At 41.0% G+C, this 26,419-nt stretch overlaps 1 protein-coding gene across 11 annotated transcripts in view; it reads right to left on the reverse strand.

Annotated features, from left to right (window-relative positions):
* The window catches only part of SYCP1 (synaptonemal complex protein 1), a 79,281-nt gene that overhangs the window by 45,561 nt on the left and 7,301 nt on the right, over window positions 1–26,419 (reverse strand). For all 11 annotated transcript variants that reach the window (XM_042462063.1, XM_042462064.1, XM_042462058.1 and 8 more), the window contains 13 exons: window positions 26,096–26,174; window positions 25,743–25,789; window positions 22,792–22,956; window positions 21,818–21,885; window positions 21,065–21,138; window positions 12,259–12,317; window positions 11,116–11,185; window positions 9,596–9,669; window positions 7,931–8,039; window positions 5,861–5,955; window positions 4,982–5,166; window positions 2,373–2,440; window positions 171–232 (listed from right to left, as the gene is read on the reverse strand). In XM_042462063.1, coding sequence (XP_042317997.1) covers window positions 171–232; window positions 2,373–2,440; window positions 4,982–5,166; window positions 5,861–5,955; window positions 7,931–8,039; window positions 9,596–9,669; window positions 11,116–11,185; window positions 12,259–12,317; window positions 21,065–21,138; window positions 21,818–21,885; window positions 22,792–22,956; window positions 25,743–25,789; window positions 26,096–26,174 — 1,155 coding nt within the window. The remainder of the gene's footprint in view (window positions 1–170; window positions 233–2,372; window positions 2,441–4,981; window positions 5,167–5,860; window positions 5,956–7,930; window positions 8,040–9,595; window positions 9,670–11,115; window positions 11,186–12,258; window positions 12,318–21,064; window positions 21,139–21,817; window positions 21,886–22,791; window positions 22,957–25,742; window positions 25,790–26,095; window positions 26,175–26,419) is intronic.

Raw genomic sequence — 26,419 nt, forward strand, 5'->3', positions numbered from 1 at the left:
TTCAGGTATCACTCACCATTATCTACATTGGCTAGACATAGGGGAAGATGCAACATCTGAAAGGCTACACTTTGCTCACCCCATAATACAGCAATCTCATGCATATCTATTCAGAAATAAGTTCCATTGAGGCCACTGAGATTTACCATAAAGTGAAATGTTATCCTTACCAATGCTCTTGCCATTTCTTCAACCTGTTTTTCTCTATCATTTTTCAGTTTCACCACCAATTCTGCAATAAACAGAAATGGATATAACATAATAACGTAATGTTACAGATTAAAGAAAGTAAATATTATTTGTTTTTGGTCTTTACCTTATAAATTTGTTGAAATCCACACAACTCTTAAATATTTAAGTTTTTACAAGTAAAGAAGGTTGGTGATTAACTCTTTTAGAAACAAATTTCTTGCAACAAATACATTTTAGTATAAACATACTTCACATTAAATTTTTTAAGTGTTTTTGTAAAATCCTCTACATGTTTGCCAAAGAGAAAGGTATAAATACTGGGGAACCAGGATTGTTATGGATGGATGTAGCATCAAGTGTTTACCACTAACAAATCAGCTCTAAATCAGCTTTGTAGACCAGTTTCCATTTTAGAGTTGGAGATTTTTTTAAAGGCTCAAACATTAACTCTACTACCTTAAATCTGTCTCTGTTGGGACCAAATAAAGATAGTATTAGGCGGGATAAAGGGGTGGCCTGCACCCACCCCTTTCCCCGACAGATCAGGGCCTGAGCTGCTACAGCAGCAGCCCCGGAGCCCCCGATCTGCTGCTTTTCCAGGCCTCGGGGAAGCGGCAAAACGGCGCTTCCCCATGGCCGGGAAAGGGATGTCCTTGGGGGTTCATGCCCCAAGGACACACCAACAGCGGCGGGGAGACAGTGAAAGAGGCCGCTTGGCCCCTTTCTCTTCAGTATTGCTGGCGCAGCCATGTAAAGGCCGCGCCAGCAATACGCGGTGCGAAAAGAGCTCCAATTTGGATCTCTTTTCAGCGCCATTGAAAGGGCGCCACAAGCGCCTTTCAGTGGCGCCAGTATGTAACGGCCGCGCTGCGCCGTTTGGATGTGATGCAGCCATTACGTCAAAATGGCGGCGCCCATGTAGACAGGGTGCCGCCATTTTGACATACTCAGTACGTACTAGGGTTAGGGAGCATCTGAAAAGGATGCTCCCAGGCAACCCTAGCATGTACTGAGTACGTGATTTTTTGCCCATCTGTACAGGGCCTTAGTTTTCCTAAATGCATCATTGACAGCGATGTCATCTGCAAAATTTCTTCACCAAAGGGTTCTGAAAACAAGAGGGAACCAGAGTTTATCATCTGAGCAGCAAAGAAATGAACCTCTGTCTGGGGAGCCCCAGCCAGTTGTTCGTCCTCCTCAAGATGCTTGGCAAGCAGGGGTATTATCTCTTCCCATAGATGTTGGTGGTATGCCCCATGCAAGCTTTGCAGGTGGCAATGTGGAAGCAAAGGGCCAAAAAAGTGTAGAATATTTTGGCCATGTTGTTGAATTTCTTTCCTTGTTTATCAAAAGTAGTAGTGTCTTTCTTTTGTAAGGGTTTTCAGCAGCCTCAGCCATGATGGAATCAGGCTTCGGATGGTGAAGTAACTAGTCCAGCTCAGACTCCATCACATGATACAGTCTGTCTGTCTTTCTCAAAGTAGTAGGTGTTTCAGATGGAGTACTCCAGACCTGTGAACAAACCTCAATAGCAAATAAAGAATTGGAAATGAAGCTGGAGTAGATACCTTATTTTGAATCCTATAATATACAGGGTCTGGTGGTTCTGCCTCCTGATGCTTGACTTGCAAATCTAAGGTTTGAGCTATGTGTAACATTTGTTCAGTGAAGGAGCAACACCATCAATACAAACTGCAATGCTGAAGGGATGTCTTCAAGAATGGCCAAGTCAAGCTGAGAAGTCAGAAGCCGACCAAAAGTCCAAGGGATGAATAGGGTCATCGAGAACAAAGCCAAAGATCCAAAAGAACACCAAGCGAAAACACCGACCATAAGGACAAACCAGAAACAGTCCAAAATTGATAAGAAGGTAAGAATAACTCTGAACAGTTCCCCCAATGCTGCTGGTGTTGCAGAAAAAAAGGAACTGCGGATTTAAACAGGAACTGTGCTAGTGAAGCTCTGAAAGGGTGGGTGGGGTTATGCAATAGCTCTGAATGGTGCACTATGCAGGCACAGATAACCCCTTTGTGTGATTCACAGAGACCACCAAGAAGAGCTAGTATATTTTCAGCTTGGTTGCAAAAAGACTGAAATGGCAATTAAGATACTAAAATTAACACTGCAATGTAAACTATGATTAGTTCTTAAAGTTTCATCATTTTTTTTGAACAACATACCTAGTTCATTTGATTTCTTCTGAAGTTCCAAAAACAATGTATCTGATGCATCATTTAATTCCTTCTGCCTATTAAAACAATTGAAATGCTTAGAGAATGATTTAACAATCAGCGTAAGCTAAATCAACAAGTCAGATGCCTATGAACTTGAAGGGAAATATAAGCTAAAAAAGGTGACTGGTGGATCTGTCTCTAGGGTGTGGTGAACCACTCTCAGTTTTATGATCATTCTTCCCACAGCTGTCCCAGGTTGTACAAGAGCTTGCCCAGTGATAAACCTCTGTTAGAAACAAGGTCTGGTATCTGGATGGCTCCTGTACAACCAAGAGCAGCTGCAGGAGGAACAACAATAGCAGCTTACCTTAGATATATGCAGTCAGCCCTCTGTATCCATTATATTTAATCAAGCATCCATGGCTTGAAAATATTATATATACAGTACATTCCAAAAAGCAAACCTTAATTTTCCCATTTTAAAAAAAGGGACACCATTTTACTATGCCATTGTATTTAATGGGACTTGAGCATCCATGGATTTTGGTATCCATGGGGGGGAGGGGCCCTGGAACCAAACCCCAGCAGATACCAAGGGCTCACTGTATACTACATGAACTTGCTCACTAAATGCCTACTACAGAAACAATGTCATGAACATGTGGATAGGTAAGTAATAGCTCTATTGTTTCTTTCCTACTGACAACTCTCTTTGCTGTGTCATTATTTTCTTTTTGTCAGTGCATAAAAGGAGAAATCAAAGATTTTTTAAATACTTTTATAAAACACAGGATATCATTGGAGTTCATTTAAAAGATTATGGTGCACCATATAATTGGAATAACTAGTAAAAAGCCTGAATTTTGAGTAATGCACAAGAATGCTTGGAAGGTAGCTTATCTATCTTATTTTTTTTTCTTGGTTTAAAAAGTGGTTGTTTTATTATTGTTGTTGTTGTTATTATTTAGCCTCCTTCAATTATATGTTGTAAATACTATTCAATAACATTAAGTTTTCAAATTATTTTAAAGACAATAAAAATACATTTAGCACTTTTCAGTCAAGGTTAAGCTTTTAAACCTACTAGTTTTACCAGGAAAGAGTTAGGATGTGCTCAGCATCCTTATTATTGTTCAGTACTTACAGTATTTCACATATCTATTTTTGTTAAACAGCTATTTTATGTAAAGCTAATACAAATGGCAAAACATATTTTAAAAATGCAAATTATTATCCTCTCATTAACTGAAATGACTACAGATAAATTATACAACTAAAAATTATTTCAGGAAATATACATGCAACTTTTTCAAAACTAAATTCAGCCCAGAGATCTGCAATAGGTTTTCCATTTTGTTTATTAACTAAATACATTCACGGAGTTTGGACACCTAGATTTACTGGGAATCTAAACTAGTATGTCCCACTCTTTGTGGCTGCTGTTTGCTCTAGGAGGGTAAAATACCAACACCTTTGTAACCAATTGAGCAAATTAATTAGAAAAATTGAGAGTCAAATGTGTGCAACTGTTATAATACTTTCTCTATCAAATTAATAACCTCCCTTCCCACCATTACTATATTTACTGCACAGCAACAAAACCTAAAAAGTTTTGGTAGTCAGTCATACCTCTCTCTGCATACTGTGAACTTTTGTCATTAAATACATATTCAATATCCATATTGTCTCCCCCCCCCCCCCCCCCCCACAAGCATATTCTCATCTGCAGGTCCAGCCCTCTTTGAAAAAACAAAAAAAAAACCTAAAGTGAAAACCAGAAGTAGTCTTCCAATCATTTTGCAAACTCTGAGGCCCATTTTCAGCTGAAAGCATGGTGATGTGGCTCATCATGGGGTAAAAAATAAGTCCTCATCCCCAGTGTAGTTGGCCTTCCACCAACCTATTCAACTGGACTGTAGACCACTCATAAGGGCAAAAATACATTATGTTCCAAATTGTACAAGTCTATTCAGTAACAGTTTCCTAAAATTAAAAAAAAACTATTTAGTGATCAGGAAAAGGGCCTTGGTGTTTGAGGAAAGAATTGATAGTTGGTAAGAGACTAGGAGTATAACCTGATGCTTTACAGGACACTAACTTGAGAATTAACCCTGTCATTCCTCATTCATCGCAAAGTTACTGCAGTATTTGCTGCAGAGAGAACTGCTAAACTAGAAGAAGGGAAAGTGTGGCCTTCTAGAAGTAGAAAAGGTTTAGTTCCCATCAGTTCTAGTCAGCAAGGATAACAGTGAGAGATCATGGGACCTATATTCCAAAAGCCTCTGGAGTGCTATTTGTTCTCCATTCTTGTGCTAATCTTCCCCTCTTCAATAAGAAAAGGACTTCACATGCATGGAATTGGATTGCACCAATTTCCTACTAGCAGAATATGTGATAAAAAACAGATCAAATTATTTGCCAGTGATGAAAAATGTTGGACTGCTATGTGCATCTTCCATCACCAAGAACTACACTAACTAAGTAATTGGCATTGCAGTCCAAACACACTTGGAGATCTGCATGTTCCACACTGTATACAGTCTATCAAACTCGATAGTCACAATTCATCACAGTGTTATGTTATGTTTTCTTACTTGCATCTAGTGCCATTTTACCTCTTTTGTTCTTTCTCTAGCAGTTCCTTCAAATTAAAAACTTTACTCTGAAGTTCATTAATATCTGATGCATGAAGAATTTTAGTTTGTTTAAGCTCTTCTATTGTCACTTCTTTCTGTTCAGTGGCTTGAATTAATGTTTTCACTGCAGCTTGCAACTCAGTTTCTAAACTCCTTAAAGTATCCTAATAAGAATAAAGAGTAATATCACATTTATTCAATTTATATATTATGACAAACTTCTACAATTAAATTACCTATAACAATTTGCCTGTTATGTTTATAATTTAATTTGTATTTGATTTTATCAACAATAATGAAATTGACATATATGTGAATCTCTGTTTTCAACACAGCTCCTGTGAATTCACAAATGCAAAAGGGGCAATAGAAGTAGTCTGCACCTCAGGATTATTCTGGGTTGGGTTTTTTTCCTGAATAATTACAATTAATTTAAATCTGTCTGTCTGTAGTATCATCTTCAGTCACTAGGTGATAGAATTCTCTAAACTTCTCTGATTACTAGAAAGGAATGTGTAGTTGGCGTTAGGATGTTAATTTATCCAAAAGCCTTCTAGGCCACTCCATTTGATATTTTCATCTCTAGGGGGCCCAGACTGTTCAAGCAATTGAGAGTGGTGGGGGAGAGAATGAGAGATGCTCCTGTTGTCTCTTAAGTTAGTAGAGGAAAAGAAGGAGAAGGAAAGACTACATGAGCACCTGCATAGAGGAAAGAGAAAGACCTAGATAGAAGGGAAAAGAGAGGAGATGGGGGAGGGAAGATAAATAACAAAATTAAAATGAAATTGCACTGGAGGTGGGTGGCAGGGAATAAGAGGGACTTCTGCTAGGTTTACAAAACATATTCCAAGATCATACCTCTGTCTTTTGCAAAGAACTTTTAGCTTCTTCCAGTTCTGTCAACAAGCTCTGTTTTTTGCTTTGTGACTCTTTCAGTATCTCATCTTGTTGTTCTAAATTTTAAGTATTAAACATTTTAAAAGTCAGCCATTTTTACAGGACTGTGTGAAAAGGATATGTCACAATCTGACCAACAAGATATATTATTTTTCCAGTTATATCAGTGTAGTTAGTCTTTTTAGTACAGTATAGCAAATATGCTCTGGCTAGCAAACCATACTCTCACTGAAGCCAAGGATATCCTTACTGAGCCTAAGTCACCTCCGTCCTTTAATCTCTGTCCAGCATTCAGCTGCATGCATTATCACACCCACCCACTGCTCTGACCACATCTCTCCTGTGTTGGCATCCCTTCACTGGCTCCCACTCCCTTTCCGCATTCAGTATAAGCTCCTGCTGTCAACATTTAAAGCCCTCCATGGGCTGGCCCCTCCCTACTTATCAGACCTTATTTCCCCTCACCTTCCCACTAGGGCCCTCTATTCTGGTTGTCAAGGTCTGCTGTCCCAGCCCAGGATTTCCTCTGCCCCATCTCGGATTCGCCCCTTTTCACTTGCTGCCCCTCACTCCTGGGACCTTCTTCCCCAACGAGCAAGAGCCATCACTTCCTTAACCAGCTTCAAAATGGAGCTGAAGACCATCCTTTTCAGAGAAGCCTTCCCAGGCATTGCATAATTGTCCCTTACTATTTGATGTTCTTTTGTTGTCTGTTTTATTGAATCATTTCCTGTATTGCTATGTATTTTATATGTATTATCTTACTAGACAGGCCCCTTCCCCACCACCACTCCCTTCTCCTTCTGTGTCGTGTCTTTTTAGATTGTAAGCCTGAGGGCAGGGAGCCGTCCAATTAAAAAGATTGTATGTACAGTGCTGTGTAAATTTACAGCGCTTTATAAATAAAGGTTAATAATAATAATAATAATAATAATAATAATAATAATAATAATAATGGTGGACATAAGACAGACCTGGATTTAATGGTCAGTTTCTGAAAATATCTTTAGCAGACTGACAAAAATTTCTGACACCCAGCTATTTAGTAATCGAAGCAACAAAAGGATTCCTCTACAAACCCCACATCATGCTGTAATGAAGAAGGCATGGAATAACCTCTGGCAAAGGTGAGGTTATATACAAATGTAATTTTAAAACAGCAGTCATTCTGTGGAGTTTTCATTGAGAAAGAATGGCTGACACCTGCCTGCATGATATAAGAGACAGTTGCGCATACCAACATCCCAACTAAGAAAAATAATTAAGGGTGCGTTCCGGACAGGCCCTATGGGGCGCCATCGTTACACGCGAGGGGTGGCGCTTCCTGACGTGCCTTACCCCTCGCACGTAACGAGTACTTCAAAATGGCGGCACCACATACAGATGGGTGCCGCCATTTTGACATTGCGGATGCACAGCGTCCGGACATCACACGCCGGAAGTGGCGGTGCAAGTGCACACCTTGCGGTACCTCTTCCGAGGCGCAGGTAGAAGCACCATTTTGGCGCTTCTTTCTTGCTGTGCCCAGGAACCACGTGGTTTAGCTGCTGCGGTTCCCGGACGCAGCAACCGGCAGTGGCACGAGACCACCCGTTTTGGGCGGTCTGTAACGCGCCAAGGTTCTGAGGGCAACCTTGTGTTCACTTCTCTAACCTAGCAAACCATTTAGATTATAATTATAAGGGTTGTTTGACAGTAGAACACACTCCCTCAGAGTATAGTGGAGTCTCCTTCTTTGGAGGTCTTTAAACAGAGGCGGGATGGCCATCTGTCGGGGATACTTTGATTGTGAGTTCCTGCATGGCAGGGGGTTGCCTGGATGGCCCTTGTGGTGTCTTCCAACTCTATGCTTCCTATCAACCAGCATTAGACCATGGACACGGACCCAAGAAGTTGTGTCTAAAACTCCAGGCATCAAGTTGATCTCGTTGACTGTATTTATTATGGTAGTATTTATAAAGGTTGTTTGTACTTTATAATGTATAGAAATGTACTTGCTGTGGCTATTTGGAGTAGTTATAAAATGCTTACTTCGTACTTCTTCTAACTCAGCAATTAGCTCTCTTGATTCCTGTAAATGAATGCTTAAGTGTTTCATTTTATCATCTTTTTCTCCATTTTGCATTGTCAATAATGATACCTAGTAAAATGAAAAATAATTGACACATACAAATATTAAATAAGCATGTCTAGGATATGGCACACAGAAATTCTAAGTTCACATTTCAATTTCATGTGTTGTGTTCTGTGTAACATCCTACAAAATAATCTTAGAACCTTGTGACAGTGAGAACGTTTAAAGTTAAAACTAAACTGAGGGAGAAAGATTTCAGCAGGTTCCAGGGCAATTTGCACCCTCCCTTTGACCATGGGAAGCTGTACTTATCATTTCTGAAAACACTGGTCCTTCAGTTAAAAAAAAACAGCCTCCAAAGAATATGAAATCATGAGGCTCATAAACTATGGCCAGTTACAGACCGGCACTTGGGACGTCTGCAGGACGTCCCATTTTTAAAAAGGGATGTCTCTTCTAGACGCCCCGGGTCTAATACAGACTCTGTCTGTACAATATGGCACCGGCCATTCCACACAGCCGGCGCCATCTTTATGTAACAGACGCTGTGCGTCCGAACATGTCGCGGCGCCTGTGATGTCGCGAATGCGCCCCTGGCGCCTCGCGACGTCACAGAGGCGCCGCAGAAAGAAGCTCCATTTTGGAGCTTCTTTTTTGCTCCATAAGGGAGCCGCGTGGTGTGGCTGCGACGGCTCCCTTACGGAGCAAATGGCGGTGGCAGACCGCCTCAAAGCGGCGGTCTATAACCCGCCAAAGGCTCCTAAAGTGTACCATATATACTTGACTATAAATTGACCTCATGTCAAGGGCAGATTTTGGGACCAAAATTATGGATTTTGATATGACCCATGGATGTTGATAGTAAAACCTAGGGGCATGTAACAAAAGATCTAAGAGATGAAAAAAGGAAAACAATGCCAAAGAGTTTACAAAATTCCATCAGGCATAACTGTTTGTGCTCACAGTAATGGCTGAATGGATGAGAGTGGGGGGGGGTCATGGGCTTACAGGGCAGATTACTTTCTTGCCTATCACCATGGAATGATTCCTTTTTTACATAAGATTAAAAGTGCAGTGCTTGTCCTTTTGACTTGACTGGCAGCTTCCACTGCCAGACACTAGGCAATCTGAAGAGGCCAGCTAACATTGGGATTCAAGCAGCCAAAGTCTGTGATTGAAAACTGAAAGCAGCAAAGAGTGTGGTTTCTTTGAAGCTGCTGCACTGGCAGATGAAAAGGAACTGGGAGCTCCTTAGGTGGGATTGCTGGAGGTAGGCAAAATACTTCTAAAAGATTTTAGAAGCTTCTGAACAATGCATTGCACAGGTGCAGAATAGCCCATTTCTGTGAGTCACACAGATCACAAAGAAGAATATTATCTGTCTAAATGTGTCATTAAACAACTCTATAGTGCACGCACTGGTGAGTCGAATGTGAGTCATTCATTGCAGATGAATTCAAGAAGAGACCTCAGACTAAATATATTTCAAAACTATTCTGTCTTTTGCTTGTTCCAATAAAGATATTACCAAAGGATGGATTTTGGTTCTTGTTGTGTTTTTTTGCAAACTATACGTTATTTATAATTAACTTGTGTTACAAATATTAGTAACAATAATAAACCTGCTTTTCCATGGCATTCATCTCTCTTCTGTGTTCTTTGTCAAGCTGTGCCATTTTTTCTGCTTCTTCTTTTACTTCCCAGATTTTAAAAAAGTAATAATAATTAAATCAGTAAAAACAACCCTTTTTATTCTTATACTAAACATAATGCTAACTGAAGGAAATGTCAAAGCAATGAGAAACAAAATCACAATAAACAGAAGGATGGTCAGTCTGGCAGCAGCCTCTTTCTAGTTTCATTTTTCAGGAAGGCCAGAGCAGACATATTACAAGTCTGTCAGAGGGTAGAAGAGGGTGAGAAGTCAGGTTGGGATCCCGCCGTGGAGGACGACGCCTTGGAGGACCCAGAGGATGCCCAGAGGGGTGGGAGCAGGTATGGGGAAGGAGCAACAGCTGGGGCAGGAACAGAGGCGGAGGAGAGGGCAGGGCCAGGAGATAGAAAAGGAGAAACGCTGGAGGCACCGGGGGGCGGGCAGCGAGTGGAAACAGGGAGACTGACTGCGTCGCGGGAGACAGAGACAACGGGATACGAGGCCGAGATAGAGGCTCGGGTGTGGGATGCTTTTGCAGCTGAGATTACCCGACATCATCTAAGAGGCCATCGCCGCGGCCCCAGTGGAAGAGGTGAGACGCACCCGGCGGGCGGAAGTTGGTGGCCTCCTTTGCGTGAGCACCCCACTGCTAATGACCTCGAGCCCTATCAAGCTCGTACCGTTCTTCTACCCGGGCCTCGCTTGCGGTGGGATATTAGAGGCAGGTGCTGGCCCGTGGCTCGTGAAGCAAAGGGCCGTCCACACCTGGAATCCAATGTCACCTTAGACAACTCGGACGTCGAGACACCCTAAACCACCTCTGTAAGCGGGGCAATCCCAGAGCCCGTAAGCTGTTTAAGGGACTCTGGTTTATTAGAAGCCCAGTTGGCTATGACTTTGTGTTGTTTGGGGGAGTGGCGTAACTGTCGGAGTTCGGTTGCCTACGGGCTTCTGTTGTGTTTATTAAAGTTGTTGGAAGCATCCTTCAGTGTCTTGTTCTCCCTATGGATCCTATGGGACCACCTCACCCCACCAACCGAGCCAGGGGCCCGGCGACAAAGTCATATTTAATGTGCCAGATATCTAAGCCAGAATCCCTCTAAGAAGGGTAATTCCTGACTGTATGCAGGAATGACTCTTGTGTAATGTCTTTCAATGTTAATAGTATTTAAATACAAAATACAAGCAATTTCACTAGTTTTGCTTCAGATATGTTTAAAATAAAGCAAATAAAGCTAGCAAAATAAGGAATAACAATTAGAAATCCCAGGCCATTTGAAAAGCCATTTTACTTGTCCCTTTTAGCAATTTCAAGGAGTTTAAAATGGCTGTTGTATAGAATCAAACGGGAAAGAAGATAAAATTATTATTCAAACCATTTATCAACTCATACTGACCATTGTTCGTTAGGCTTTTTTGGTTCTGCAGCAGGGGACAAAGTGATAAACTACAGCATACAACACATAAAATGTAATTTTAAACTCTCACATTTAAAATACATTTCCAGTCTGGAGTTCTCTGCTTGTACACGAAGTTCCTCGAAGGCCTGTATCATTCTCTGAAAGATGCAAATAAATGTTTGGAAACAAAAAATATAGAATGGAATTTAGAGCAGGCAGTCACTATCAATTGTTTCTTAAGATTTTTTGTTTTAAAAATACTTTAATTCAAGGCATTACTGAAATTAAACCAACATTTTTTCATCAGCTCCAGAGACTAGAATACAAAAGTCAATGGATTCAAATTACAAGAAAAGATTCTGCTAAAGATTAAAAACTTCTTAATAGTAAGAACTGTTCAACAATGGGACAGGCTGCCTTGCAGGATGGTAGACTCTCCTTCTTTAGAAGTCTTTAAACAGAGGTTGGATGGCCGTTTGTAGGGAATGTTTTGGTTCTGAATCTATGATTCTATGAATCTAGGTAGAAAAAAAACATGTATAAACAATTCCTCTGCTATTTTTTCCCAACAACAGGAAGCACATCTGGAAACCCAAATAGAGAAATATACCTGTGGAAAAGAAGTGAGACGAGAAGTAAACCCTTCCCTCAAAGTTTCCACTTTTTTCCTTGAATGTGCCACCCCAGGCATTTCTAAAACAAGGTAAAAGAAGCTAGGATTTCTAGATGTAGGCCTCCCACCTAATCTTCAATTCAACCCTATTGCCATAATAATGCTGACTAATTATATTTAATTATAATATTAATTGTGTTATTGGTAATACAGATCAAAAGTGTGAGAAATTTCTCCCAGCAATTTGATGCATGTATATATGAGGCGGGGGAAGGGGGAGGGAAGTAACTGCTGTAGAAACTCACACAATAGACCAGCTGCCAATCTAGACCAAACCAATTTTGTACTATCTGTCCACAGTCCTAGATTACTCCTGGGCCAACCATTACTCATCACTTTCCTTCCTTCTTTAATTGCATTTATCTATTTCATTTCTTCAAATAACTATGAGGCTGTGGAAGTAAGAGATAGAGTTTGGTGCAAGAGACAACTGAGAATGCCTGAGAGAATGTGGAATGCAGCCCAAAATTATTTTTACCATTACTGAGGACTCCTTGATATATTCTAATAGAGATGCTCCATTACATTATTCTGAAATCTTTTGTCTTTGTTCTTTACCTCAATGTTATTGTTAAGATCCACATACATCTGTCTGGTTTCTTCTCGTTCTTGTTCATCTAAAGCAAAATTAACAATAAGGCTGATAAATCATATTAATATGTAACAAATTCTGATATAGAGTACCAAAATACCAATGAAGAAAACCAACTGCTTATCATTTCAATATAATTTCTCAAGCACTGGTAAATCTTCACAACAACTCAAAGTGCCTTTTTACCTATCCCTATCATACAGGCAGATTTAGGAGATTATCACACAAGAAATATGCACCAGGTTACATGTGGGTTATAACCATCAGCAACGAATCTTGTTGCAATGCTCCATGCCCAAGCAGTAGGCAACTCAGGAAAATCCTGTTCTTGGAAAGCTGCGGGAGAAGCCTGGGTTGGATATGGGTTGCCTACTTCCTGGGCACAGAGCAATACAATAAGATCTGTTGCTAATGGTTACAAACCGCGTGTAAACCAGAGTGGATTTTGCATGAGATAATATCAGTTTATAAATCAGGGTTGGCATCTACTACAGTAGTTAGAGATTTGTAACTACAGATCCATAACTGCTCTGTATTCACACTAACACTATGTAGACTTATTGTAAAACTACATAAATGCCACGCCAGGCCACCTTAAGAGCCAGCAGCCATATTGGGTGAAGGATGTCCATTCATTTTCTGATCAGGGCACAAGAATGATGATGTTTCTACTCCCTATCCTGCCAGTGAGTGAGGCTGTGACAATTAGAAGCAGGACTCCAGTTGTAAGTTCTTGTCAAAGCCTCATGTGGTGGTGGGACAGGAGTGGAAACATCATTTTCTTTATGTCTTGGGTTGGGGAAGGGTCAGGCCAGAAGACATTACTTAGTTCTTCCTCATGGCTTCTGTGACTCGTGCAAATTGGCTGTGACTGCACAGTGACTGCACAGTGCATCATTTAGAACTTTTAGAACGTTACAAAGGCAGTAGCCTCACTCACCTCCACCAACCCTATACAAAGGGCTTCCCACCCAAACTGCCAAATGATTTTTGTCTGCCATTGCAGCAGCATTGAAGGAATTGCATTTGTTGGCTACTTTCAGTTTTTGACAACAGCCTCTGGCCAGTATGAATTGTCTAGCATTTGGCAGTTGAGGCAGCACTTGCCTTCAGGGCTCAGTTTCTCATTGGCATTGTTCAAAGAGTGTGTCTTCGAGAGCTGCTTCTCAGGAAGAACCATGACATCATCAATCACAAGCTTCCCAGATTTCCTCTGTTGAAGAGGTGGGTAGTCAGTGTTTCTTATCGACAGTCTGATGAGAATGTTTCCGATGGTAAAATCTTGGAATACTAACCTGTCCTGATGGTGACAGTCTCAGCCTCTCCTACTTAACAGGAGTTTTCCAAAGTACTGCCAGCCTCCAGACTGCTGCCAACCATACCATCTCCACCATGTCGGTGTTCGTGTTGATTGTCTTCCTCCCAATCCCGTTGCAGATCAGCTTCAAAGTAATGTTCTGATGTCTTCAAGCTCCAGGTCTTGCTTCAGGGAGCACTGTTGATCTCAACATTCTAGACATTGAGGCCATTGGCCATACAGGCATTGTAGACACGGTGGTACTAGATGCTCCAGGTCAACTTTGACCAAATCTTGTTATTCCAGATACAGAGATTATTTGATCATCATTACTGCGCAGCACACCATTCAGCATATGAGACATAGCATGGACAGTTTATTATCAGATATTACTTGTTTCTTGAGCTATTGAACATTTCACACTCTGTTACAGCATGAGTGCAGGATAACTGACCAGATGATGAGGATGCCAAAGTCACTGGATCTCTCTGTCATGCAACTACAGTTGCAGATTGACAACCCAGTGTTCCAATGCATTTACATTTCCATGCCCTTAGCATTGCCTATTACCTTGTCCAGGTCATCCATAAATCCTGGGTGACTCCCTCCTCCCTACTCTCTACATCTAAAAAGATCGAGAACCTCCACAGGGTTCAAATCCTGATATACCTTGGCTTGGTCAACATTCAACTCAGTCACCGAAGACATTGCTCAGGACTGAGCAATGTCTACAATGATTGAGTTGGGCTTTGATGACAGGTGCCAAGGAGGAAAGGAAATTAATAATAAATAAATAATAATAAAAATTTTATTTATATACCACCCTTCTATAAAACCAGGGCGGTGTACAACATTCATAAATTACATTAAAAAACCATATACATACAACATATCCATTAAAACCATTCTAGCCAGCTTGCCACTGCTGACGTAGTGAGGAGAGGGAGAAGTTAGTCGGGGCTTGCATCAGGGAAAGCTTGTTTAAATAAAAAGGTCTTCAACCCCTTTTTGAACTGGGCCAGGGAGGTGGCCGAGCAGAGCTCAATGGGCATGGAGTTCCAGAGGGTAGGGGCCGAGATGGTGAAAGTCCTCTTAGAGGTAGAGACTAATCTAGCCCCTGGAACCCTCAATAGCTGCTGCCCAGATGTTCTGAGAGTGCGGGGCAGATTGTATGGGGAGATTCAATTGGGTAGAAAGTTCTACTCCACAGTCATCCTCTGCAAGACCTCGAACTACCTCACCTGCATGGGTGCATTCTGGGTTTTCCCCTTTAGCTTCAGCATGACCTCCCTTGCACATTTTTATGAAGTCCATGGCAGTGGTGCACCTTTTCTGTGGCAGCAAGGTGTCATTCTGTATCATTACATAGATCATAGAATCATAGAATCATAGAGTTGGAAGAGACCACTAGGGCCATCCAGTCCAACCCCCTGCCATGCAGGAAATCCAAATCAAAGCATCCCTGACAGATGGCCATCCAGCCTCTGTTTAAAGACCTCCAAGGAAGGAGACTCTATCACCCTCCGAGGGAGTGCATTCCATTGTCGAACAGCCCTAACTGTCAGGAAGTTCCTCCTAATGTTCAGGTGGAATCTCTTTTCCTGCAGCTTGCATCCATTGTTCCGGGCCCTGTTCTCTGGAGCAGCAGAAAACAAGCTTGCTCCCTCTTCAATATGACCTCCCTTCAAATATTTAAACAGGGCGATCATATCACCTCTTAACCTTCTTTTCTCCAGGCTAAACATCCCCAGCTCCCTAAGTCGTTCCTCATAGGGCATGGTTTCCAGACCCTTCACCATTTTTGTCGCCCTCCTTTGGACACGCTCCAGTTTCTCAATGTCCTTTCTGAATTGTGGCGCCCAGAACTGGACACAATATTCTAGGTGGGGCCTGACCAGAGCAGAATACAGTGGCACTATTACTTCTCTTGATCTAGACACTATACTTCTATTGATGCACCCTAAAATAGCATTGGCCTTTTTAGCTGCCGCATCACACTGTTCACTCATGTTCAACTTGTGGTCTACTTGGACTCCTAGATCCCTTTCACGCGTAGTTTCATTCAGCCAGGTTTCACCCATCCTATATCTGTGCATTTTATTTTTCCGCCCTAAGTGCAATACCTTACATTTCTCTGTGTTGAATTTCATTTTGTTAGCTTTTGCCCAGCTTTCTAGTCTATTCAGGTCATTTTGAATCTTGATCCTGTCCTCTGGGGTATTAGCTATTCCCCCTAATTTGGTGTCATCTGCAAATTTGATAAGTATGCTCCCAATTCTGTCATCCAGGTCATTGATAAAGATGTTGAATAGCACTGGGCCCAGGACAGAGCCCTGTGGGACCCCACTGGTCACTTCTCTCCAGGATGAAAAGGAGCCATTGTTGAGCACCCTTTGGGTTCGGCCGGTCAACCAATTACAGATCCATTTAACAGTTCCTTTGTCTAGCCCACATTTTACAAGTTTGTTTGCAAGAATGTCATGGGGAACTTTGTCAAAGGCCTTACTGAAATCAAGATATACTATATCCACAGCATTCCCTTCATCTACCAAGCTGGTAATTTTATCAAAGAAAGAGATCAGGTTTGTCTGGCATGACTTGTTTCTCTGAAACCCATGTTGACTTTTTGTGATTATGGCATTGCCTTCTAGATGTTCACAGACTCTCTGTTTAATGATCTGCTCCAGAATCTTTCCTAGTACTGATGTCAGACTAACTGGACGATAATTGTTGGGATCCTCTTTTTTCCCCTTTTTGAAGATGGGAACAACGTTTGCCCTCCTCCAGTCTGCTGGGATCTCTCCTGTTTTCCAGGAGTTTTCAAAGATTATTGCCAATGGCTCCGATATTACATTTGCCAGTTCTTTTAATACCCTTGGATGGAGTTCATCTGGTCCCGGAGACTTAAATTCATTTAGATTAATAAGGTGTTCCTCTACTATCTCTTTACTTATTCTGTACTGAAATGCCCCTATCCTGTATAGATGACTGGCTCATTGTAGCCTCTTCTAGAAGATGAGTCCTGTCAGACATAGATACTGTTTTAGATATTCTCCAGTACCTGGCCCTCCTCCTGAATAGAGAGAAATCTCTTTTGTTGAGAAATATGTTTATAAGATTCATCAGAGCAATCTTGGATTTGAAGACACAGGAAGCCTTCCTCCCAGATGATTGCTTCACAGCTCATTGTTGGTCCATTCTTTAATGTCTCAAATACAGAAGGCTGAGAGCCAGACAAGTAGATGTGACACTGTGGTACTTGGTGTCTACATGTCAGTCACATGCCATGCCAGACTCTGAATGCAGCCGCTACTGGCCTTGTTCATCTCTCACTTTGATCTGCTGCAGGACTCTCAAGTGAAGTGGCTGACCATCCCAACAGCTATCCAGTGATGCCTCCAATGGTGGTTGATAACATCCAGAGCAGCATGCCTTTTTTCTCTGTGCAGCCTCAAGCTCTTATCATAACATATGTGTCAAAGACATCTCGGGGGCTCACCTCAATGAGTTCTTCATACAGGAACTTTGATCAAGAGAGGAAATGACCCTGCACATCAATACACTAGAACTATTGGTGGTGGAGAAGGTGTTCCACTCCTTTGAAATGCTCCTGCAGGGCAAGGTTAGTACAAGCGCTGACTGACAATTTCACCATCCTGTACTATTTAAACAAACATGGAGGGACTTACACCATCACTCTGATGTAATTGTTCTGGCACTGGTGCATCAAGGGAGGCATCATGGTTATGGTCATGTACCTTCCTGGAGCAATGTCTTGGCAGACATGAGTGGAAGTTCAGTCCTGGAGTGCTGAGACCGATCTTCCATCACTGGGACATGCCAGCACTGGACCTCTCCAGGCACAGTATAACATGTTGGTTATTATATATAAAGCCCTACATGGCTTGGGCCCAGCTTACCTGAGGGAACGCCTCCACCTATACAATCCTTCCCACACTCTCAGGTCCTCTGGGAAGAACCTATAGCAGTTAGAGAGAACTATACTGAAGACAACTTCCCAGAGAATGTTCTCTGTTGCTGCTCCAAAAATCTGGAATGACCTGCCGGATGAGATCCACCATATAACATCTTTGGAGGCCTTTAAGAAGGCGATAAAAACAGATCTCTTTTGGCAGGCCTTCCCAAACTATCTCCTCAGAATTTTCACTCTCCATTTGTTTAGCTGTACCCACCGGTCGTTGATCTCGATCTATTTTATTAACCATTTTATTGGGAATTATTTATAATGGTATTTTAGGGTGGGAGGGAGATAGTGGAACTAGGATCTAATATGTCCTGTTATGTTTTTATCTATTGATATTCATGTTTGATTTTATTGTTCTTGTTTGCTGTTACCCGCTTCGATCCAATACAGGGAGAGGCGGGATACAAATTATTATTATTATTATTATTATTATTATTATTATTATTATTATTATTAGATGTGAATGCTCAGTGTGGAGAGTACTGCTCCTGGACTCATCAGAGGAGATCACATGGGCATGTTTCATTGGGGTGGTGACAGCCTGTATACCTTTCCTCTTCTCATGAGAGTGATTGCCAAGCTCCACTGAGATAAGACCACATGTATCATGATTATACTGATGTGGTCTTGGCAGACATGGTTCAATCCTCTTCTCTGTCTTGAGTGGTCTACGGTCTACTTCCATGCAGACTGAATCTCCTCACCAAGGAGCAGGAAGCCCCTTGTACTGATCTAGAACAAAGCAACTGGATCTTGACACCCTCAACCTCAGAGCCTGAAGGATTACTACTTCCTGTTGCTGTCTGAGATGTGACTGCCATCACCTATCATCCTTCCACCAGACTCTCAGGAAGTTCCAAGATTTTTGGACCCTCTCAGGGTCTTTTCTCCTGAGGATAACACAGATCATGTACTGGACTTTCTGCTCATCCTGTTGACCAGGGGTTTGTCACTGTCTTTGATCCATTGTTACCTTGTTAAATGCTGAGAATTTTCAACTTCTTGGAAAATCTTCCTGCTTCCTTGATGAAGAGGTTTCTGAAGGGCTAGAAGAATCTCCACTCTCTAATCCTGGGCCCAATTCTCAGGTGGAGCCTGGAGGTTGTCCTGTGACAAGTCTGTGGGAAGGCCTGTGAACCCATGGCTACCTACCATCTCTGGCTGTTGTTCCTGGTTGCACTTGTGACCACCAGATGAGCTGGTGAGCTCTCTGCTCTCTGGGTGGACCATCTGTACCCAAATTTACATCCTAATTGAGTCGTCCTTAGACCCAACCTTACCTTCTTACCGAAGGTGGTGTTCGCTTTCAATATCTACCAGGACATTGTTCTTCCTGCTTTCCTGCCAAATCCCAATGTGGACTTTGATAGATATTGGCATTGTCTTGACATGCAGAAAGCCCTGGCCATCTGTGTTGACAGGAATGTGGCCTTTCGGGATTTACAAAGATTCTTCATCTCTTACACCTCAACAAAGAAAGGACTGCCCTCTATGGGTGAGAAGCATTACTCTTATGTTTCATGTTTGATGTCATGCATTTCACTTAATGTTCCATAATTTTTTCATTTGTTTACAACAAAATTCTTGCCTCCTACTTACTCCTCAACAAAGAAAGGACTGCCTATTTCATGACTGTGCTTCACAAAGTGGGTGACATCAACCATCCATCTTCTGCATCACTGGCTTTAAAGGATCCTCAGGCTCTAATCTGAACCTATTCCACATAGGCTGTTGCTGCATCTTCAGCCTCCCAAACTCATGTGCCACTTCAGGACATTTGTTGTGCAGCTACCTGGTCACATCCCATAACCTTCATAACTCACAGCAAAGTGGGCTTAAGCTTCCATGCTGATAGTCCTTGTCATGGCCAGCCACAAGGAGGACTTGGAGGACGACGAGGAGAACTCAACTCCTCAGGTGCAGGAGGAACCTGAGGCTGTGCCAGGCCCCAGTCCTGCCCTGGCAGATCCCAGCTCTGCTCTTCCAGCCCCAGTGGATTTGGCTGAGACAGACCCTAGCTCTGTGGGATCTTCTCCAGTTAAGCCTGGGGCTCATCAGCCCAGTCTTGTCCCAATAGAAGTGCCAGACTTGGGAGACATAGAGCAGCAGAGCATTGAGGTTCCTACCTTTAGCCAGAAAAGATCAGAAAGGGCATGCCTTCGGCGTGCCAAGAGACTTGCTGAGAAATGCTCATTAGGCAATCAGCAGCTGTGATAAGGGAGCTAGATATAAGACACCTGGCAGACACTGAGCTCTCTTGTAATTTGTTCTCATTAAGCGAACGCTGCTGGATCTGACTCCTTGCCTCCTAGACCTTTGACTGCCTTGGAATCCTTGACTTCAGACTGGACTCGCTGACCAACTCTCTGGTATGCTTGACCTCGGACTGGACTGCTAGTATTGCTCTCTGTAATCCTGAACTCTGGACTGGCTTGTGGCTTACTCTCTTCAGACTTCGTTTGGCATTGTTGCTGGAGGAACTGCTTCTTGGCAGCTCAGCGTGTTTACCTTTTGCCGAGCAGGCTCTTATCAGCCATGTGAGTGTTTGTTGGCAGCATTCCTGGACAGTCTTTTTGGGAGAGTTGATAAACTTCATTCCAGTTCATCTTGAGTGTATCTTTAAAGTTTGACTTCTGTGTTGTATTTTGATGTTTCGGGTTCCATCCCTTGAAACTGCTCCTGTACCATTATTGCCCTCCATGGGTGGGAGGCATTACTCTTATGTTTCATGTTTGATGTCATGCATTTCACTTAACGTTCCATAATTTTTTCATTTGTTTACAACAAAATTCTTGCCTACTACTTATGTCATTTGCTTGTCTCCCATTTATGTAAGACACAGAGACCACAAAAAAGGAAGACAGGTTGCACACCTGTAACTGAAGTTCTTCAAATGGTCACCTGTGAACTCACACAACCCTGCCCATCCTCTTCTTGTCATGTCTTGAAGGTCCTATAAATTGCTGGATCAGTGCCCATGGAACTGGTGATTTTGGGAGGAAGCCCTTTACACAGGGTTGCTGAAGATGGGCAGAGTTATTGTCAAAACACTTCTATACCATTCTAGATTTAATGTTCTGAACAACGCACTGTGCAGGATAACCCACTTGAATGAGTTTGCAGATGAGTACTGAAAGAATTACTCTTACAGCTATGCAACCTATCTTTCTGCAGATGTAGCTAATTAGCTTGTGTAAAATATCAGCAATGCCCCACTACCTATATTGACAGGAGCAAAAGAACATTTTATCGTTTAAACTTTAAAAATCAAAATCTTAAAGTCTTTCCTATTGGGCTACAAGGAGAGTAATTCCTGGAGAAATGAGTAGCAACATACTGTATATGGAGATGTTATAAAACATCCTATAAAGATCCCACTACACTGTCTACACTCTATTTTCCTTACAAAAATAGATAACAATGATGCCATTATAAAAACAATAACAACAACAATGCTGAAATACGTAAACACTGATTAAAAGATATTTACATTTGTTGGACTTCTCCACTGATTGCATAAACTTTTCTTTGAGCAAGTCACACAAATGTCTTGTAGTATTGTTTCTGGAGGAGAAATAAATTATATTACTAGTTTGATAGGTATTCATCATGTCTTACAAATTCTGTAAAAGCAGGTATTGCAGCTGATTCCTATAATAGAAATTACAGCATAAAGTCAAGTCTCTCACCTTCTAGCCCCCAATGGTACAGAAAATATTAAAACTATAACACAAAATGATAGCTAAACCCCATTGTTCATTAAATTCATTATTCATAAATTCAGTGATTGGATGAAACCCACTTCTTGTGGATTCCTCCCTTATCGATACCTAAGATAGAGTTCATCTCAGGAACACAATAATTATGTAGTAGCTTTTGTAAAACTGTTTTCCAGAATTGATTATTGCTCATTTCCATGTAATGCAATGCTGGAAGACATTCATCTGACAAAGTAGCAATTTAGAGTGTGAAGTAGCAATTTAGTTACAATACCTTAACTTAGCACAATTTACTCACTTGTGTATTAATTGATGGCCTACCAAATTCTTTATTGTGCACACAGAAGTGTAGATGTTCCACATGGGAGATACTAAAGTTTTCAGAACAATTTATTCTGTGAGGTTTCCAAGGCTTTGATAGTGCTAATATCAAACCTCCAGATTTCAGGACCATAAAGCATTTGAGCAATCACTTACCTATAAAAATATACATTATATACATTGTTCTGCTACTGTTTACTTACTCTTTTAAAAGATCTTTATTTTCATGTATTTCGTCTTCTAGTTTTAGGCTTAGCTTTTCATTTTCAAACTAAATTTATAAAACACAAATATAAAAAAAATTCTGGCTGAACAATTTATCTGAAATGTACAAATATGCCATTTTTTCATCATATGTTTATTGCACTTTAGAACTGGATGATAAAAATTATTTATATCTTTATATCTCCTCAGCATAGCTGGCCATGCCATGATCCTAAGGCAGCTTCCTGAGCATTTCCACTTCACAGTGTCCCCTGATTGGAGCTCCACATCTGGAATCAGTACAGTATCTCTCTCTGCAACCCTGCAAGTCACTATTTGCTACCACCTTTCATTTTGTTAGTTGTTGAATACGTGTATGAGTGAGTGTGTCTGCGTGGATGGTGATGTCCATTGACTCATAATTTAAAATATTTTTGAAATTGCCCTCTGGAGTTTTGTTCCTCAGAACTGGTATACACAGACTTGATTCCCGGTTTGAGTTGCCTAAAGCCTCTCAGTTGCTATTATTTCAGCTAAAAAAATTCCCCAACTGAATATTAATTGTGGCTGTTCTCCCGGGACCCTGGCATTTTGAGTAACATATGTTATACCACTTTCATCCGACAGTTCATATTCGTCAATGGATAAAATGCAGTAATTAGAATATTGTTGGGAATTAGAGGTTTGTGTCCATCTTTCATACTCTCACCCTGGCCCTCGTTTCACTTAAGTGCAAGTTACTCCAAATTCAAAAAACCTGATCCCAAATGAGTGTGAAGGCTCGAGGGGAATTAACAAAGAGCATATCGTATTCTCAGTCATGACTAATACAACAAAGAAATGATTCAGTAGGCTCTACTGAGCCCCTTATTTACAGGCATCACTGCCAAATTAGAAAGGATGATACAAAAATAAAGACTTAAGTTTCAGGTATTTTAAAAAATATACATTTCAAAATGTCATAAATACTTACCTGTAACTCCTGGATGGCTTTGTGTAAGGCTTCTATAATCTTTCTGTTTTCTTGAAATTTTCTTTCCTTTTCCTTGAGTTCATATTCTACAGTGATTTTCCATCTCTTTATCTTTTCAGCTTCTTTGTAAAGTCTTGAATAAAGCTCATTTACTGTCTCCATGTTCTAATAAAGCAGTTGCAATAACTTATTCTGAAATGCTATTTGCTTTAACTTTTAGATATCAATTTATTTCACCAAAAAGTATTTCAGTTAATAAAAGTTTTTAGTAAGTAAATAAGTGTGGCACGTTACAGACGGCCCAGAAGGGGCAGTCTCACGCAGCTGCTGGTTGCTGCGTCCGGGAACCACAGCATCCAAACCGCACGGTTCCCGGACGCAGCAAAGAAGGAGTGCGAAAACTGCACTCCTTCCTCGGCCCCAGAAGAGATGCCGCGAGGCGCTAGTCACGCACTCGCGACATCACTTCTGCCGCACAACGTGCGGACGCAGAGCATCTGCTATGTCAAAATGGCAGTGGCCGTGTGGAACGGCCGCCGCTATTTTGACATAGTCATTACGCACAAGGGTCAAGGTGCGTCAGGAAGCACCGCCCTTCGCGCATAATGACGGCGCAATGATGGCACCTCATGGGCCCATCTGTAACGCACCTAAGTTTTTATCTAATGTCAGGCATGGGCAAACTGCAGCCCACAAGCTACATGCAGCCACTGGAAAACCTTAGAAGGGGCCCTTGGGACACCCCCAGAAGCTTTCATGAACCCCCAGCCCCACACAAAAAAAATAAAAAAGAAATTGAGGGGGGGGGATTTTCAGACAATTTTTTGTCCCCAAACAAACCAAATCTGCCTAAAATACTGTGCTGGTCTAGACCATAATAAAGTTGCACTTGAACTGTCTAAAAATACGTTTTTCCTTCCCCTAGCCCTTCAAAGCCCCCCAAATCCTCCCAAAACACAGACACACACACAAAGATGGAAAAAATAGGCAGAGAATTCACAAAAATGATGGCCAGAGTGACATCACATCACTTCAGGTGTGTAGAAAACTTGCTGGTGTGGCCCACCGGACAGGGAGGTAAAATGGCCCCGTATCTGTGGAATACAAGGGGGCCACATCAGCCCCCAAGGAGACCTTGGAGGGTCATACCCTCCTGCCAGACCAACTTTTGCATACACAAAAATCCAACAGTCATTTTTGCTCCAAATGGCTTCTACAGGACAAGGGGGCATTTCCCCTATGTTTTGGGGCCTTCCTAGGTGAGGTCTTTTAAAAGAAAAAAACACAGAAAGTTCAAGCCATTTCCTGTTTCAAAAATTGCCTCTCTTGAGCCTACATGGGCCCTGGGTGGGACTAAAATGTGAGGGAAATATTTCCCACAACTCCTAGTGGGTTTTTTGGAAAATGTTGCAATTTTTTTGTACAAATTTTGTTTGTCCCATGGGAGTCACAGGGGTCTTCCAAAGGTGGTGGAAATGCCCTCCACAACTGATAGAGGACATTAGAGAGTATTTTGTGGGAAAATGCAAACAAAAGTGAATTGCATGTGGCACACAGACTGCACTTTGCACACCTCTTGTATACCAAGGAGAGTATGAAATATACAAAGAATATGTATTGAAATGTCAATGGATGTTGTATTATTTTAAAGTGTATGGTTTTAAAGTGCTTTGTCTTTTTTAATTCTATTCTGTTTTTAAACAAATGATCTGTTTTAATATTGTAATAGTTTAATTCTATTTTAATTGTTACTTTTTAATTGTTCTCTGTTTTTAGATTGTAACCCACTTTGAGTCCCAATTTTAGGCAAAAAGTGGGGAAACAATGAAATATAATAATAATAATAATAATAATAATAATAATAATGGCAAGCCTAATGAGGTTATAAAATATATCAATTGAAAGAAAACTTTCACACATGGCAGAAAAAAGCACAACTGCAAAAGTTACTTTTAAAAAGAATGACAATAATAACCTGATAAAGCCATCCCTAGTTGAGTAAGGTTAATAATTATTTTCCTTAGCTGATTACCAATATTCATGCTCTTGGAGGAATGTATTTATTGAGAGAATGAGTTTGAGCCCTCCCTCACCCTTTCCAAACATTGCTCTTGCAGACCTAGAATTCTCAGGAATATAAAACTCTTCACCCCAGACAAAAGCAGCACAATATCAGAATCTGATGAAGAAACTGGGCGTACTATTAGCCATCGGGTTTGGAAATGCTTGAAGACATGAGGTAGGTATGAATCTACCTGAAGAAACATGCAAGAAATGATTCTTCAGGGTAGGGGCCTCCTCCAAAGCAAACATTCTCTTCAAGTCAAACTCTTTTCTCCCAGGCGGACAATGCTGGAATCCCTACACCTGAGCTTGGAATACAGCTTAGGCAAAGCAGCCATGTCCATTTGCCCATTTGAGACACTGAGCCTCAGATTGTGACAATGGTTCCTTAATTCTTGTTAATTTTTTTGAACTTGACTGTATTACCATCATACCACCAAAAACTCACCCTATCTTTTTTGACTTTGGAAACTAAAGTCCAAAACACACTGCAGAAATAATCCAGTTTGAGACGGATTCAACTGTTCTGGCTCAGTGCTAGGGAATCCTGGGAATTGTAGTTTCTTGGGGCATCAGAGCTCTCTAACAGAGAAGGCTAAATATCTCACAAACACTACACTTCCCAGTGTTCCCCAGCATTGAGCCAGGGCAGTTAAAGCAGTCTCAAACTAGACTATTTCTGAAGTGTGTTTTGGACCTTAGTTTTTAGGACAATTGACAAACTTCTCCCAGAACCTGATAGCAGGACTAGGAAAAATTTTCTTAATGCTTTGAAAAACTGTCAGAATGAAAAAATTAGAGGTGAATCTAGTGTAACTTAAATATATTCATATAATGCTAATAATAAATTACTGGGATATGTTAGATGAGCTATATATGTAACTGACCTCTTGATCAATCTCAGGCACAAGTTTTATTTTCTGTGAAACTGGTCCTGGAAAACAACATTTCAAGTTGCTTATTTCAATATAAAAATATTAAACTAATATATAACTAATAAGGAAGCATGCATTATAACACAAAAAAGCGAATAACAGTATTATTATGTTTATAATGTTTTATTGCTATGCACATATACATTCAAGTATTATACATCACAAATAATATATTGGATTCTTATTTATCAAATAGACAGTAGAAGATGCCTTTTTTAAAAAAATAGCAATTCAATTTAAAATCCTGCAGAAGTCCTGAACAGTGACTTTTAACCATTTATTGTAATTCATTGTTTTATTCCTACCTGTGGCATCTATATGTTTTGAAGCACTATTCATCCCAAATGGCAAGTTATAATCATCTTTCGTGTTCTTGTTAAAATTCTGGGAGAGGAATTAAACAATGATATAAAAATATGAACAAATTGTAATGTGAATGTACATTCATACATAAATTTCCAACATATTAGTCAGAAATGTACAATGGTGAAATTATTTGGACTTACTGTGTATTTCAAATATCTGCACGTGGTTATTCTGCCCACAGGAGCCCACAATGGGCATTGTTGTTGTTATGTAAAAACAAATTCAAGCAAGAATAGTAGGTTGAAGACTGTTAACTGCCATCA

The sequence above is a fragment of the Sceloporus undulatus genome, chromosome 4 (genome assembly GCF_019175285.1).
Source record: "Sceloporus undulatus isolate JIND9_A2432 ecotype Alabama chromosome 4, SceUnd_v1.1, whole genome shotgun sequence".
Lineage (NCBI taxonomy): Eukaryota > Metazoa > Chordata > Lepidosauria > Squamata > Phrynosomatidae > Sceloporus > Sceloporus undulatus.